Source organism: Pongo pygmaeus, chromosome 6 (genome assembly GCF_028885625.2).
Source record: "Pongo pygmaeus isolate AG05252 chromosome 6, NHGRI_mPonPyg2-v2.0_pri, whole genome shotgun sequence".
Lineage (NCBI taxonomy): Eukaryota > Metazoa > Chordata > Mammalia > Primates > Hominidae > Pongo > Pongo pygmaeus.
Genome location: NC_072379.2, coordinates 12,669,517 through 12,687,039, shown reverse-complemented (window position 1 = coordinate 12,687,039; position 17,523 = coordinate 12,669,517). Strand labels below are relative to the sequence as shown.

The 17,523-nt window shown below is 49.2% G+C and overlaps 1 protein-coding gene across 5 annotated transcripts in view; it reads right to left on the bottom strand.

Moving 5' to 3' along the window:
• Nucleotides 1–17,523, bottom strand: part of HIP1 (huntingtin interacting protein 1) — a 208,830-nt gene that overhangs the window by 69,457 nt on the left and 121,850 nt on the right. For all 5 annotated transcript variants that reach the window (XM_054496578.2, XM_054496579.2, XM_063668207.1 and 2 more), the window contains exon 2: nt 793–856. In XM_054496578.2, coding sequence (XP_054352553.1) covers nt 793–856 — 64 coding nt within the window. The remainder of the gene's footprint in view (nt 1–792; nt 857–17,523) is intronic.

Genomic DNA, 17,523 nt, shown 5'->3' with positions numbered 1-17,523 from the left:
AAAAAAAATACTCTCTTTTTCTTTTTTTTTTTTTGCTTTCATACTCAGAAAAGGAGATGATTATTGATTATGCAACCCCCAGGGGAGTGGTCCCTGTGTCCCTGTAAAGGCAAAGAAAGGACCTGGAGGGCTTTGATAATAGGTGAAGATCCCTCCTGACCCCCAGGAGGTCTCTCAAAGGAAAGTAACTTTCAAGTGACTTTGAGGCTCTACAAAGCTTGAGTTGGCCAGGTGCAGTGGCTCTCCCCTGTAATCCCAGCACTTTGGGAGGTTGAGGAGGGAGGATTGCTTGAGGCCAGGAGCTTGAGACCAGCTTGGGCAATGAGCAATACCCCAACTCTAAAAAACATAAAATAAATTAGCCAGGCATAGTGGTGCACACCTGTAGTTCCAGCTACTCGGGAGGCTGAGATGAGAGGATTGCGTGAACCCAGGAGTTGGAGGCTGCAGTGAGCTATGATCACGCCATTGCACTCCAGCCTGGGCAACACGGCAAGACCCTGTTTGGAAAAAGAAAAAAAGGAGTGCTTAAGTCCTCAAGGAAAGGAGCAGGATCTTTGGCAAGTTGAAAGGCCTGGGCTTCACAGCCTCTTTGGTGTCTGCCACCCTGAAAGTCTGTGGTCTCTGCAGCCAGTGCTCTCTGAGAAGTTGCCGTCATCAGAAGCTGCAGGGACCTAGCCTATGCAGGGTTGCCCCTTCGTGGAGCTGAGCAAGGGAGCCTGGCCCTGACCTCAGTCCCCACGAGTTGACCTCCCTTGGGGTCGGTCTTCCAAGCACCATCCAAAAGGATATTTCTGGCGTGTTTTTCCTTTACAGCCACTTCCTGGGTATTAATGGCCTTATTGATGCTGACAGTCTGAAAAACAAGAAGGGGGGAGGGGAAAGGAGGATGAGATGAATAAGCCTCTGAGAGTGGCTGAGACCCTCCCAGATGCCCGCCCCTTTCTCCTCCTCCAGCCATCCTCCCCCAGCCCCACGGGTGGTCGGTTCCTCTGCAGGCACCCAGCTGGGGGCAGAGGTGGGCAGCGCTCCCAGGAGCCAGCTGGCTGGGCCGTCCTAAGGGAGTGGGCACCACTGCCTGGCATTGGCTGTGCCCAGCTGCTGCTCCCGCCTGCCACTCACTCCCTTGGCACAACAACATGGCAATTAAAGCCCGCACAAAGAGATGCTTTTCATCCCCCAGGGAAACATTATTTCTCCCGGAGCAGGAGGAAGAGGCGCAGAGATCAGCGAGCGACCATGGCCCAAGAGCATCCAGCTGCCCCTCTCTCCCCTCCAAACCTTCCACGGAGCCTTCTCCGGCTGGCCAGCACCGGCAGTGGTCACTAAGTCTTTGTTTTCCCACACTCTTGAGCATTTTCCAACTTCTAAGCAAATTCCCTTGTACTTCCTTAATGACATCAAGGGACATTAAACATTCCCTCTCAATCGTTTTTAAAATCGTTAACTTTTTTTTTTTTTTTTTTTTTTTGAGGAGTCTCGCTCTGTCACCCAGGCTGGAGTGCAGTGGCCCGATCTCGGCTCACTGCAACCTCTGCCTCCCGGGTTCAAGCGATTCTCCTGCCTCAGCATCCCGAGTAGCTGGGCCTACAGGCGCCTGCCATCACACCCGGCTAATTTTTGTATTTTTAGTAGAGACGGGGTTTCACCATGTTGCTTGGCCAGGCTGGTCTCGAAATCCTGACCTCAGGTGATCCGCCCGCCCCAAAGTTCTGGGATTACAGGCCTTGTTTTTTTCTCTTTTGAGATGGAGTCTTACTCTGTCGCCCAGGCCAGAGTGCAGTGGTGTGATCGTGGCTCACTGCAAACCCTGCCTCCCTTGTCAAAGCAATTCTCCTGCCTCAGCCTCCCGAGTAGCTGGGATTACAGGTGTGCACTACCATGCCCAACTAATTTTTGTATTTTTAGTACAGACGGGGTTTCGCCATGTTGGCCAGGCTGGTCTCGAACTTCTGACCTCAAGTGATCCTCCCACCTCTGCCTCCCAAAGTGCTGAGATTACAGGCATGAGCCACTGTGCCCAGCCAAATCATAACTCTTTTTAATTTTGCAAAGTGCATATACATAGGAGTACCATTTGCACAAACACAGAAAAGGGATTATATCATGTAGGCTGTTTTCTTAGGTACAGATTTTTTCCTTTTTCTGTTTTGATGTCATTCTATCCCTATAACCCATGTTAAAAACCTGTTATGTATCACATACATACACCCACACATACACATAAATACCTACATACTGAAGAGGTTCATTTTGCCATTGTTCTACAAAAATTAGATTGTCATATATAGACTTCTCTACATCTTGGTTTTCTTGAATGTATCTCCTGGAAAATTCTGCAAATGGGCTGAAAAACCTCTAGCTTTTATTATTATTATTATTATTATTTTTCGTCCTGAGACAGGGTCTTGTTCTGTCCCCTAAGCTGGTGTGCAGTGGCACAATCATGGCTCACCGCAGCCTCCAACTCCTGGGCTCTAGCGATCCTCCTGCCTCAGCCTCCTGAGTAGCTGGGATTACTGGCGCATGACACCATGCTCAGTTATTTTCTTTATTTTTGGTAGAGACGGGGTCTCACTATGTTGCCCAGGCTGGTCTCAAACTCCTGGCTTCAAGTGATCCTCCCACCTCAGCCTCCAAAAACACTGGGATTACAGGCATGAGCCACTGTCCCCAGCCAGGAATTACCTTTAAAATTTTAGGTGTGATAAATATGTTGTGGTTAATTTTTAAAGAGTTTTTTTTTTTTTAAACAGGTTCATTCTGAAATATTTACTGGCAAGATGATACAATGTCTAAGCTTTACTTCAAATAATCTGGAGAATAAAAAGTCTGGTGGTTGATGGTACAGACCCACGGATCAGCAAACTACAGTTACAAGCCACAACCAGACCAGACTAACACCTGGTTTTGAAAATAAAGCTTATGGCCGGGCACGGTGGCTCATGCCTGTAATCCCAGCACTTTGGGAGGCCGAGGTGGGTGGATCACCTGAGGTCAGGAGTTTGAGACCAGCCTGGCCAACATGGTGAAACTCCGTCTCTACTAAAAATACAAAAATTAGCTGGGCATGGTGACGGGCGCCTGTAATCCCAGCTACTTGCTACTCGGGAGGCTGAGGCAGGAGAATTCCTTGAACCTGGGAGGCGGAGGTTGCAGTGAGCCGAGATTCCACAATTGTACTCCAGCCTGGGTGAGAGAGCGAGACTCCCTCTCAACAACAACAACCACAAAAAAAAAAAAAAAGAAAGAAAAGAAATCTTATTAGAATTCACCCACTCTCATGCATTTACTTATTCATTTAATATCAGCTGAGGCTGCTTCTGCATTACAAAGGCAGAGTTGAATGGTTGCGATGGAGACCATGAGGCTTGCAAAGCCTAAAATATTTACTAACTGGCTCTTGGCAGAAAATGCTGACCACTTGTCCATAGGATATATGTTTGGCCACAAGTTCCTTGTTGATGCTGGGGCTATACCAGGGCTTCTTGGACTAGTCTTCATATTTGTATATGTTTGAACTTTTCTATAATGAAACGTTAAAAAAAAAAAAAAACTTTGACCCAGTAATCTCACTCCTAGGAATCTATCCTTTGGAAATAAAAACTTTTTTTTTTTTTTTTTTTCTGTTTAGACACAGTCTCACTCTGTCTCCCAGGCTGGAGTGCAGTGGCATGATCTCGGCTCACTGCAAACTCCGCCTCCTGGGTTCAAGCGATTCTCCTGCCTCAGCCTCCCGAGTAGCTGGGACTACAGGTGTATGCCACCATGCCTGGCTAATTTTTATATTTTTAGTAGAGAAAGGGTTTCGCTATGTTGACCATCCTGGTCTCGAACTCCTGACCTCAAGTGATCCACCTGCCTCGGCCTCACAAAGTGCTGGGATTACAGGCGTAAGCCACAGCACCTGGCCAGCTATTTTTTTTTTTTTTTCAAAAGAGATAGGGTCTCACTGTCTTGCTATGTTGCTCAGGCTGGCGGGACTTGAACGCCTGGATTCCAGTGATCCTACTACCTTAGCCTCTCAGGTAGCTGGGACTATAGCTGCACCCTGCCACATCCAGCTGCTGTTTTTCTAAATTCTCAGATATGTTCTTTTTTTTTTTTTTTTTTTTTTTTTGAGACGTAGTCTCGCTCTGTCACCAGGCTGGAGTGCAGTGGCGTTATCTCGGCTCACTGCAACCTCTGCCTCCCGAGTTCAAGCGATTCTACCGCCTCAGCCTCCCGAGTAGCTGGGATGACAGGCGCCCACCACCACGCCCAGCTAATGAATATGTTCTTAAATTCATGTCTCCTTATGTATTTTCTTCTCCTGACCAGACTTGATTTTTAAACAGTATAACCTCTGTTGTAAGTTGAATGGTATACCCCCGCCCCACAAAAATATATGATCACGCCCAAACCCCCCCACCCCGTACCTATGAATATGATCTTATTTACAAATAGGGCATTTTCAGATGTAATTAGTTAAGATGAGGTCACATTGGAGTAGGGTCATGTTACGGAATGTAATATGACTGGTGATCCTCGAAGAAGATGTAGGGATCCAGAGACACGCAGGGAGGATGCTGCGTGAAATGAGACAGAGACGAGTGATGCGTCTACAAGCCAAGGAATGCCAAGGACAGCCAGCGGCCACGAGAAGCTAGAAAGGATCCTTCCCAGCCGGGCACAGTGACTCACACCTGTAATCCCAGCACTTTGAGAGGCAGAGGCGGGAGGATCACCTGAGGTCAGGAGTTCACGACCAGCCTGGCCAACACAGCGAAACCGTGTCTCTACTAAAAAATACAAAAATTAGCTGGGTGTGGTGGTGCGTGCCTGTAGTCCCAGCTATTAGGGAGGTTGAGACAGGTGGATTGCTTAAGCCCAGGAGGTTGAGGGTGCAGTAAGCAGTAATCACGCCATTGCACTCCAGCAGCCTGGGTGACAGAGCGAGACTCTCAAAAAAAAAAAAAAAAAAAAAAGGATCCTTCCCTAGAGCTTTCAAAGAAAGCATTGCCCTACCTTACAAGAAAGTGAGAGAATGCAGCCACCCAATTACTGGGAATTTGTTGACAGCCCCAGGAAACTAATTACAGGGTCCTTTCCTCATCAGATGGGGTCCTCTGGGAGGACAAGAATGACATGTGATGCTTCCCCTACAGCACATGATTTGGGGCTCTCCTGAGCACAGTCGTTGGCTCTGCAGGGTGAGGGTGACAGCAGCCAGGAAGGAATCTCTGGCCAGCACTTTGGGAGGCTGAGGTGGGAGGCTTGCTTGAGGCCAGGATTTTGAGCTCAGCCTGGACAACATGGTGAAACCCCATCTCTACAAAAAATACAAAAATTAGCCAGGTGTGGTGGTGCACAACTGTAGTCCCAGCTACTAGGGAGGTTGAGGTGGGAGGATCGCTTAAGCCCAGCAGGCAGAGGTTGCAGTGAGCCATGATCGCCCCCACTGCATTCCAGCCTGGGCAACAGAGCAAAAACCCTGTCTCAAAAAAAAGGAAGAAAAAAAGATGCAAGTAAGAAGTGAAAAGTTCATTCCCCTAAACCTCTCCATGAAGCAGTACTTCTCTCCTATGGAGACGCAGTGCTTACAGCTTCCTCCTAACACATCCTTCCCTGGACCTTAGTCCTCAGTGACAGAACTGTCCCAAGCACTGTCTTCCCTGTACATTTCCTCAAGTGCATTATAGCCGTTTAAACCATGTTCTTCCCCTGGCACCATAACAATGGCAAAATTCTGGCTGCAGACAGACCCCTGGGCAAACTCTCCATACCTCCAGAGCCCATCAAGGTTGCCTGCAGTCAGAAAGGATTTATGAGGCATATAAACACGCAGAAGGACAAGAAACCCAAATCTGTAAGATGCTGACCTGGACATGGTTAAGTTCCAGGGGGTTTGGGAGGGCCTGTAAGGAATATGGGCCGTGAGGAAGAGGACCACACCAGGTAGTTGGAAATGCTAGAAATGGGGCTGGATGCGGTGGTTCATGCCTGTAATCCCAGTACCTTAGGAGACTCAAGCGGGAAGATCAGTTGAGGACAGGAGTTCAAGACCAGCCTGGGCAACATAGTGAGACCTCATCCCTACAAACAAATTAGCTGGGTATGGTGGCATGCGCCTGTATTCCCAGCTACTCTGGAGACTGAGGTGAGAGGATTATCTGAGTGATCCAGGCGTTGGAGGCTGCAGTGAGCTGAGATTGCATCACTATACTCCAGTCTGAATGACAGAGCAAGACCTTGTCTTAGAAAAGAAGGAAGAAGGAAGAAAGGAAGGAAGGAAGGAAAGGAGGGAGGGAGGGAGGGAAGAAAAATGCTAGAAACTGCTTCAGGGCCTCTAGGGAGGACCCATGATGGTTAAGATTTAGATTTACCCTAAAAATAACTGTTCCTACTGCCTGACCAATTGCTCAAGCTTGTGGTCATTATGAACCTTGCTCACACACACACACACAAAAATCTTATAGTAACAAAGTTTTAAAATCTTTGAAATTCCCATAAGCCACGTAAAATAATATACCATGAGTGTGTAACTACGGCTCCTCTGAGTGTGTGTGTATAGCTGAGAATCAGGAAAGTTCTGTGCTGTAGTGTTGAAAGGAGAGAGAAACCTTTTAAACTGAGACACTGCTCAAGGAAGACTTCTTAAAGGGAAAGGAGGGATAACTCGGCCCAGCCACTGTCCCTACCATTACCCACTTCTCTTATGTATGCCTCATAGGAACTCTGAGGTATGGAGGGCTGTTGTTCAGAAAGGCGGAGAAACTCACTCAAGGTCATGCTCTTCGGTTCCACGCCCTGAACCACCACCCACTCTGTACTGTGGAGGGGCTCGGGCTTGCAGGGGACTGGGTCCGGGGTTCTGCACACAGACGACAGGCCTTCCAGGCAGAGGAAGTGCCACAAGTAAAGGCACCAAAGTGGAAGGGCATGGAGCATGCAGCCTGAGGGGCGGGGGGGATGGAGGAGAAGCCAGGAGAGAGGTGAGGCTGTGTGTGGGAGGCCAGCGGGCTTCTGAGTGGCAAGAAGGGATGACAGCAGGTGGAGGGGAATGGGCCAGCAGCAGCGGCAGCTGGGGTAGAGCTGGATGGAGCCTGGAGGTGGGAATTCAGGGAGGAAGCTATTTTTTTTTTTTTTTTGAGACAGAGTCTTGCTCTGTCGCCCAGGCTGGAGTGCACTGGTGTGATCTTGGCTCATTGCAACCTCCGCCTCCTGGGTTCAAGTGATTCTCCTGTCTCAGCCTCCCAAGTAGCTGGGATTATAATAGTTGCACGTTACCACGCCCGGCTAATTTTTGTATTTTTAGTAGAGACAGGGTTTTGCCATGTTGGCCAGGCTGTTCTCGAACTCCTGTCCTGAGGTGATCCGCCTGCCTTGGCCTCCCAATGTTGGGATTAGAGGCGTGAGCTACCGCACCTGGATGTATTTTTATTTAATCTATTATTATTATTATTATTTGGAGACAGGGTCTTGCTCTGTCACCCAGGCTGGAGTGCAGTGGTGCAATCATAGCTTACTACAGCCTCAACCTCCTGGGCTCAGGCAATCCTCCCATCTCAGCCTCCTGAGTAGCTGGGACGACAGGCAAGTACCACTATGCCTGGCCAATTGGTTCTTTTTTAATAGAGATGGGGTCTCATTATGTTGCCCAGGCTGGTCTTGAACTCCTGGCCTCAAGCAATCCTACTGCTTCAACCTCCTAAAGTGTTGGGCTTATAGGTGTGAGCCACCATGCCCGGCCAGAAGCTATTTGATAGCATAAAAGTATAGGAAAAATGGAACCAAAATGAAAGATGTGAAAATGGAAATGACCCAATATAATGTGGGCTGTAAAACGAGCTTCAGTAGGACTGGCAGATAGGAGCTCGGGGTTACAGGGAGACAGCAGAGGGATGCATCCATGGTGCCTCCAAGATGATGCACAAACTTTGGGAGGCCGAGGGGGGCAGATCACCTGAGGCCAGGAGTTCAAGACCAGCCTAGCCAACATGGTGAAACCCCATCTCTACTAAAATACAAAAATTAGCCAAGTGTGGTGGCTCATGCCTATAATCCCAGCTACTTGGGAGGCTGAGGCAGAATTGCTTGAACACGGGAGGTGGAGGTTGCAGTGAGCCGAGATCCTGCCAGTGCACTCCTGCCTGGGTGACAGAGTGAGACTCCGTCTCAAAAAAAAAAAAAAAAAAGGTGATGCAGAGGCTCTGGACCTAGATGGGGGGAGGATAGCAGCAAGGGCCGCAGGCTGGGGAGACACTGTAAGAAAAGGACCCGAAGGAACAATGAACAATGAGGCCAGGCGGCTCTTGGGTAAGAAATAGTCATTTTTAAAAAAATGAGGAAGTGAACTAGTGGTAACAGTGGTGATAATCATCAAGCTAATTGCACTAATGAGTGCTTAGACCAAGCCCCTTTGTATGAATTATCTTATATAAAGTCTTACAACTCTACAACCTATCAGTAGGCACTTAATATTATTAATCAGCTCCATTCTGCAGATGAAGAAACCAAGGTACCTGAGATCTCTTAGGCTTAGAAAGGCTAAGTAAGCCTGGGTGGGGTGGCTCATATCTGTAATCCCAGCACTTTGGGAGGTCGAGGCTGGAGGATTGCTTGAGAACAGGAGTTTGAGACCAGCCTGGGCAATATAGCGAGACCCCCATCTCTAAAAAAATAAAATTTTTTTTTAAATAGCCAGGTGTGGTGGTGCACACCTGTAATCCCAGTACTTTGGGAGGCTTAGATGGGAGGATTACTTGAGGCCAGGAGTTTGAGAACAGCCTGAGCAACATAGTAAGGCACCATCTCTACAAAAAAAAAAGTTTTTTTTTTTTTTGAGATAGAATCTTGCTCTGTTGCCCAGGCTGGAGTGCAGTGGTGTGATCTCAGCTCACTGCAACCTCTGCCTCCTGGGTTCAAGCGATTCTCCTGCCTCAGCTTCCCAGTAGCTGGGATTGCAGGTGCACACCACCACGCCTGGCTAATTTTTGTATTTTTAGGAGAGATGGGATTTCACCATGTTGGTCAGGCTGGTCTTGAACTCCTGACCTCAGGTAATCCGCCCATCTTGGTCTCCCAAAGTGCTGGGATTACAGACATGAGCCACTGTGCCCAGCCTAAAAAAAAAAAAAAAAAAAAAAAAAAAAAAAATTAGCCAAGTGCGGTGGCTCATGCCTGTAGTCCCAGCTACTTGGGAGGCTGAGACAGGAGGATCACAGGGGGATCACTTGATCACTTGAGCCCAGGAGTTTGAAGCTGCTGTGAGCCATGATCACGCCACTGCACTCCAGCCTGGGGACCAGAGTGAGACCCTATCTCTAAAATAAATAAATAAAAATAAAAAAAGAACCGCTAAGTAAACTGCCCAGGCTCGTAACATCAGCAAGTATAGGGCGGGGATTCAGACTTTGCAGTGTGACCGAGCTCAGGCTCAGGATCACAACCTTTGCACTAGACAAGGCCCTCTACACCACAGAGACACGATCAGAATCCACAGACTGGAAAAATGCATTAAACTTCACAAGATGAAATCCAGTAGGTACAAAGGAAATTTTCTATACTTAGGCCTAAACTCACTGGCACAGGGGAGCTGTGACTCAAAGCAGCACTTGTGAAAAGAATTAAGGTGTTTTGGCCAGGCACATGGCTCACGCCTGTAATCCTAGCACTTTGGGAGGCTGAGGTGGGTGGATCACGAGGTCAGGAGTTCAAGTTTGGCCTGGCCAAGATGGTGAAACCTCGTCTCTACTAAAAATACAAAAAAAATTAGCCGGGCGTGGTGGTGGGCGCCTGTAATCCCAGCTGCTCGGGAGGCTGAGGCAGAGAATTGCTTAAATCTGGGAGGCGGAGAATGCTGTGAGCCGAGATCACACCACTGCACTCCAGCCCGGGTGACAGAGCGAAACTCCGTCTCAAAAGAAAAAAAAAATTAAGGTGTTTTATTTGGCTGCTAACTTAATAATAGCAAGATTTTGATATGGTTGATGAATATGCAAGTCTGATCTCTCTGGATGCATTAAAAGGAGGGAACGTATGGTTCCAGTTCTCTACACAGATAAGGCCACGTGTGAAACACTATTCAGTTTCAGGCTTTATACATTATGAAGGAAACTAACAAGCTGGACCATTTCCAAAGGAGAGTGACCTGGATTGAAATGGATTTAAGATCTGAAGAAAATTTAGAGAAATATCAATATTCTGAAGCGTGACCATCTGGAAGCAGGAAAAACTCCAGAGGCTCGAACCTAGACTAATGGGCAGAAGTCCAGAGAGGCAGTTTCTGGATGAACTTATAGCTGTCTCACGAAAGAGAACTCCTCATTATTAGAAACACACATGCAGAAGAGAGGCAACCTCTCTGGGTTATTGTGAAAAAGATGGACAGATTCAGATTACATTAGATGACTTCTAGGTCTCTTCCCATTTTTAGACTCTGAAACGGCCGATCAGATGATGGAGGGCTCTGGATATCAGGTCGAGGAACTGTGATCTGATGGGTACTGGGGATCCACAGAAGGCTCTTGAGCAGGGGAGGAACATGACACAAATGACCCTCCATCCTCCTGAATGAGTCACTTCTCCAGTGCGCTAAGGCAAGTGGGGAACACCCTGGGAGTCACCGCCTCCCAGTATGAATCCAGTGCTACTGACAAGGACCTGGCCTAAGCACTGGCTTGTGGAAAGAAGTTTCTTCCTAAACCAGCAGCTACAAGGCACCTGTAAGCTCTGCCTGAGCTTGCCAGGACTGTCCCAGACCCTTCTCCTGCAGCTCTGGGGGGATCACAAGAGCTCCCAGGCACTGTCATCATCGTGCCCCAGTTCCCCAAGCAACACTTCATCATAGTGGCTGCACCCATGAGGCAGAGTCCACTCCATGGTTTGGGACCCATTGCCGAGCCTGTGGCAAGGCTTCTTGGGGGCTCATTCTGGGTTCTAAGGCAACCTGTGGGTCCCCCAGGGGGCCGGGGAATGTCAGATACTGAGGGGTTTCCAGGGCAGAAGTTCCCTGCTAGGACGTTTCCCATGGCTCACTAACACTGTGTACCTGGGATACCACCTCTCAACCCCACCCTCCACCATACACGCCCCCTCTTCTTTCTACTTTCCAAACCCTGACATCCTTCAAGCTCATACCCAATGGTACCGTTTTCTTTTTTTTCTTTTTTTTTTTTTGAGACAGAGTCTTGCTCTGTCGCCAGGCTATAGTGCAGTGGCGCAATCTCGGCTCAGTGCAACCTCCTCCCCCCTGGTTCAAGTGATTCTTCTGCCTCAGCCTCCTGAGTAGCTGGGACTACAGGTGTGCGCCACCACGCCCAGCTAATTTTTATATTTTTAGACGAGACGGGGTTTCACCATATTGGCCAGGATGTTCTTGATCTTTGACCTCATGATCTTCTGCCTCGGCCTCCCAAGGTACCTTTATTTTTTTAAGACTTAACCAAGCTACTCAGGCCAACAATGTATTTTTCTCTCTTTCTTCTTTCTTTTCTTTCTTTTTTTTTTTTTTTTTGAGACAGAGTCTTGCTCTGTTGCCCAGGCTGGAGTGCAGTGGCACAATCTTGATTCATTGCAACCTCTGATTCCTGAATTCAAGTGATTCTCCTGCCTCAGCCTCCGGAGTAGCTGGGATTATAGGCCCACACCACCACACCTGGCTAATTTTTGTATTTTTAGTAGAGACAGGGTTTCCCCATGTTGGCCAGGCTGGTCTTGAACTCCTGACCTCAGGTAATCCACCTGTCTCAGTCTCCCAAAGTGCTGGGATTACAGGCATGAGCCACCTCGTCCAGCCTTTTTTTTTTTTTTTTTTTTTTTTATTAGAGACAGGGTCCTGTTCTGTCACCCAGGCTGGAGTACAGTGATGTGATCATAGCTCACTGCAGCCTTGAACGCCTGTGCTCAAGTGATCTTCCAGCCTTAGCCTCCCGAGAAGCTGGGACTTACAGGCATGTGCCACCACACCCAGCTAATGTTTTTGTATTTTCTGTAGAGATGGGGTCTTCCCTGTGTTGTCCAGGCTGGTCTTGAACTCAGGCTCAAGTGACCCTCCCCCCACAGCCTCCCAAAGCACTGAGATAACAGTTGTGAGCCACCGCACCTGGCGTTTTTTTCCCTTTTTTTTTGAATTCCTATTTCTCTCAATACGTTTGACACTGAGTATTACCTTCCCTCCCTACCCAGACTAGAATCCCAAGCACAGGGACCCTGCCTTCTCCTTTCCTATAGGCCCACAGTTGCGAAGGCAGGTCATAAGTCCATAAATCATCAGGACTGGCTGCTTCCCAGCACTCCCGCCTCTAAAGTGTACCAGGTAGAGGCCGGGCATGGTGGCTCATGCCTGTAATCCCAGCACTTTGAGAGGCCGAGACAGGAGGATCTCTTGAGCCCAGGAGTTCAAGACCAGCCTGCGCAACATGGTAAGATCCCATCACTATTAAAAAATATATATATTTATATATATTAAAATTTTATATATTATGTATATAAAAATATATACATACTTTTTTTTGAGATGGAGTTTCACTCCATTTGTCTCCCAAGCTAGAGTGCAGTGGTGTGAGCTCGGCTCACTGCAACCTCTGCCTCTCAGGTTCAAGTGATTCTCCTACCTCAGCTTCCCCAGTAGCTGGGATTACAGGTGCCTGCCACCATGTCCAGCTAATTTTTGTATTTCGCATTTTTTTTTTAGTAGAGACAGGGTTTTACTATGTTGGCAAGGCTGGTCTTGAACCGCGCCTGTTCTATAAAATTTTTTTAGAAAGAGTTCCAGGTACGCCAGGTGCAGTGGCTCATACCTGTAATCTCAGCACATTGGGAGGCTGAGATGGGCAGATTACTTGAGGTCCGGAGTTCAAGACCAGCCTGGCCAACATGGCAAAACCCTGTCTCTATCAAAAATACAAAAAGTAGCCAGACATGGTGGTGCGTGCCTGTAGTCCCAGCCACTTGGGAGGCTGAGGCAGGAGAATCACTTGAACTGGGGAGGTGGAGGCTGCAGTGAGCTGAGATGGTGCCACTGTACTCCAGCCTGGGTGACAGAGTGCGACTCAGTCTCAAAAAAAAAAAAAAAAGTCCCAGGTATGTGATTCACAGTCTCTTGAGAAAATCTACTCCCTTCCCCTCCCGGCCCCAGACTCTCTGAAGGTCATCATTTGGTTCTGAACTGCTCCCGGCCCCTCCACAGGTCAATGCCTGGGGGCCCCTCCCAGCGCCAAGGGTGGGCAGTGCGGGGCTCAGTGTCTCACCTCTGGAGGGGGCTCTGGGTTAGGGAACATCCTCTGAGAACAGGCTGTTCTCTGGACTTCCCTGGAGTCACACAGGACCTAAGACCAAGCCGTGTCTCCCCTGAAAGGGTGGCATTAGTCCACCACTTCCTGACCCAGCAGGCCCTGTGTCCCTGGCTGGTTCCGGAGAGCCAATTACCAGCAGGCACTGCAGGAAGGGCGCCTTTCTCCCAGCCTCTCTTCCTCCCTCCCCAGCACTCCCCGTCCTCCGCTCGCCTGGGACAGCCCAGCCAGGCGGTGGCCAATGGGAAACCCTCTGGCCTTGCTTGTGTGGGGAGCTGGGCCTGGGCCTGGCCTGTGGGGCCAGTTGGACACTGTCTGGTCACACACACACAGCTCTTGGCAGGAGCCCAGCCCTTGGGCTGCCAAGGCCAGGCTGGCTCGCAAAGGTCCCATGGCAGGAGCAGGCACGGGGATGTGCCCTGGGTGGGGGTGGCAGGTCCTCAGGCAAGGGGCCAGAGAAGGAAAACCTGAGAACAGGCAGCACAGATGGGAAAGGAGAAGGGCAAAACAAAGGCAGAGGAGGCCGGGCACGGTGGCTCCACCTGTAATCCCAGGATTTTGGGAGGCGGAGGTGGGTGGATCACCCAAAGTCAGGAGCTTGAGACCAGCCTGGACGACATGGTGAAATCTCATCTTTACTAAAAATACAAAATTAGCCAGGGGTGGTGGCAGGTACCTGTAGTCCCAGCTACTCAGGAGGCTGAGGCAAGAGAATCGCTTGAACCCACGAGGTGGAGGTTGCAGTGAGCCGAGTTCGCGCCACTGCACTCCAGCCTGGGTGATGAGAGAAACTCTGTCTCACAAAAAAATAAAATAAAGGCTGGGCGCGGTGGCTCATGCCTGTAATCCCCGAATTTTGGGAGGCCGAGGCGGGTGGATCACCTGAGGTCAGGAGTTCAAGACCAGCCTGACCAACATGGTGAAACCCTATCTCTACTAAAAATACAAAAGTTAGCCAGGCATGGTGGTGGGTGCCTGTAATTCCAGCTACTTGGGAGGCTGAGGCAGAAGAATTGCTTGAACCCAGGAGATGGAGGTTGCAGTGAGCTGAGATCGTGCCATTGCACTCCAGCCTGGGCAACAAGAGTGAAACTCCGTCTCAAATAATAATAATAATAATAATAATACTTTTTTTAAAAAAAGAGGCTGTAATCCCAGCAGTTTGAGAGGCCGAGGCAGGCAGATCACTTGAGGCCAGGAGTTCAAGACAAGCCTGGCCAACATGGTGCAACCCTGTCTCTACTAAAAATACAAAAATTAACTGGGTGTGGTGGCAGGTGCCTGTAATCCCAGCTACTCAGGAGATTGAGGTGGGAGGATGGCTTGAGCCCAGAAGTTCAAGGTTGCAGTGAGCTATGATCATACCATTGCACCACTCCAACCTGGGTCACATACACACACACACACAAAAGAAAGAAAAGAAAAGAAAACTTGAAGGAAAAAAAAAAAAAAAAACTGGCCATGGCAGGTTGCAGTACAGGTGGCAACAGCTCAGGTTAACAGCTGGGACCTTCCACCTGAGTGAGGACGACAGGGAGAGTACAGAACCAAATGCAGATCAGGTGAGCCTGGGAGAGTAGAGGGACAGGTGAGGCATGAAAGCCAAACAGAGCATCCCCGCCGTGGGGAGCCTTCCATGCTCCGTGAGACTGCTCTGGTCCTAGCTACAACCCCTGGAATTTGCTGCCAAACATCAGGGTCCTTTTAATTCTTCTCGATCAATAATAACAATAATAATAGAGCCATTTACACCAGATTAGCAGTAGTAGCAGGAGCCACGACCCTCACTTGGGCCTCTTCCTCCTCCCAGGCACTGCACTGGTAATTTACTTCTCATCCTCCTTTGGGCCCTAGAGGGCAAGAAATCTGGGCCCCTATTTTCCAAGACAAGCTACTTGCAAGTAGTACAGCCAGCAAGAAGTGAAGCCAGAATTCAAACCCAGGTCCATCTGAGAGCGCCTCCTCTCCCACACCGTGCTACCTTCTGTAACTCCCAGGGTCCAACACAAACCAGTCACCAACCAATGTCCTCCACCCTACTGTCTGCCTCACCTTCTTACCCATGACATCTGGCCCCCTTGTTTTTTTTTTTTTTTTCTAGAGGCAGAGTCTCCCTCTGTTGCCCAGGCTGAAGTACAATGGTGCAAACATGGCTCACTACAGCCTCAACCTCCTGGGTTCAAGCAATCCTCCCATCTCAGCCTCCCAGGTAGCTGAGACAACAGGTGCATGCCACCACACCTGGCTAATTTTTAAATTCTTTTGTAGAAATGGGGTTCGCTATGTTGCCTAGGCAGGTCTCAAACTTCTGGCCTCAAGCGATCCTCCTGCCTCAGCCTCCTGAGTAGCTGGGATTATAGGCACATGCCACCACACCCAGCTAATTTTTGTAGAGATGAGATCTTACTATGTTGCTCAGGCTGGTCTGAAACTCCCGGGCTCAAGCGCTTTGGCCGTCCCAGCCTCCCAAAGTGCTGGGACTACAGGCATGAGCCATGCGCTGGGCCCTAAAATGGTGAATTTTATGGTATGTATATTTTACCACCACACACACACACACACACACACACAGTTACAAGGTAGATAAGCCTCCAAAACATGCTACATGAAAGAAGCCAGACATGAAATGGTACACAATGTGTGATCCTATTTGTATGAAATGCTCAGAATGGGCAGATCCATAGAGACAGAGAGCTGACTGGTGGCCACTGGGGTCTGGTAGGAGAGGGGTGGGGAGTGATTGCTTAATGGGAACGGGGTTTCCTTTAGGGGTAGTGAAAATGTTCTGAAATTAAACAGTCATGTTGGTTGCACGACATAGCGAATGTGCCGAATGTTGCTTAATTATACACTTGAATTGGTTACAATAGTGAATTTCATGTTATATGTATCTTGTCACAATAAAAAAAAAAGATAAAAAACACTGAGAAACTGATTTTTTTTTCTTTTTTTGAGATGGAGTCTCACTCTGTCCCCCAGGCTGGAGTGCAGTGGCGCGATCTCGGCTCATTGCAACCTCTGCCTTCCGGGTTCAAGTGATTCTCCTGCCTCAGCCTCCTGAGTAGCTGGGATTACAGGCACCCGCCACCCCGCCCGGCTAATTTTTGTATTTTTAGTGGAGACGGGGTTTCACCATGTTGGCCTGGCTTGTCTTGAACTCCTGACCTCAAGTGATCCACCTTCCTCGGCCTCCCAAAGTGCTGGGATTACAGGCATGGGCCACCACCACGCTGGCCTGAGAAACTGATTTTACTGAATACCTACTATACGCAGAGCAAGGCTGCCACACAGATGGTAAAGCTCTTTGCCATGCAACCACAAGAGGGCCTTTCACAGACAGTCGTGGACAGCCATGCACCTGCACATGGCTGCCAGGATCCAGGGCACCACACCAGGGGCTGCTAGAGAGCACACAGATGATAGGAAGTGGACCCTGTGGCCAGGTGCGGCAGCTCATGCCTGGAATCCCAGCACTTTGAGAGGCCGAGGCAGGAGGATCACTTGAGGCCAGGAGTTCAAGACCAGCCTGGGCAACATGGTAAGACCCCATCTCTACAAAAAAATAAAAATTTAGCTGGGGATGGTGGTATATCTGTAGTGGTGGCTACTTGGGAGGCTGAGGCAGGAGGATCGCTTGAGCCCAGGAGTTGGAGGCTGCAGTGAGCTATGACTGTGCCACTGCACTCTATCATGAATGACAGATGGAGACCCTGACTCCCCACCCCTAAAAAAGGTGGATCTTGTCCTCAAAGGGAAAAAGACCGTACTTGTCCTTCCTGTCCTTTCCTTCCTTCTCCTCTGACTATGCTCATGCCTGTAATCCCAATACTTTAGGAGACTGAGGTGGAGGATTGATTGAACCCAGGAGGTGGAGGTTGCAGTGAACCGAGATTGTGCCACTACACTCCAGCCTGGGTGACACAGAGAGACTCTGTCTCAAAAAAACAAAAACAAAAAACGGCCAGGCGTGGTGGCTCATGCCTGTAATCCCAGCACTTTGGGAGGCTGAGGCAGGCGGATCACCTGAGGTCAGGAATTTGAGACCAGCCTGGTCAATATGGTGAAACCTCGTCTCTACTAAAAATACAAAAATTAGCTGGGTGTGGTGGTGTGCACCTGCAGTCCCAGCTACTCAGCAGGCTGAGGCAGGAGAATCGCTTGAACCCGGGACGTGGAGGTTGCAGTGAGCCGAGATCGCGCCACTGCACTCCAGCCTGGGCAACAGAGTAAGACTCCGTCTCAAAAAAAA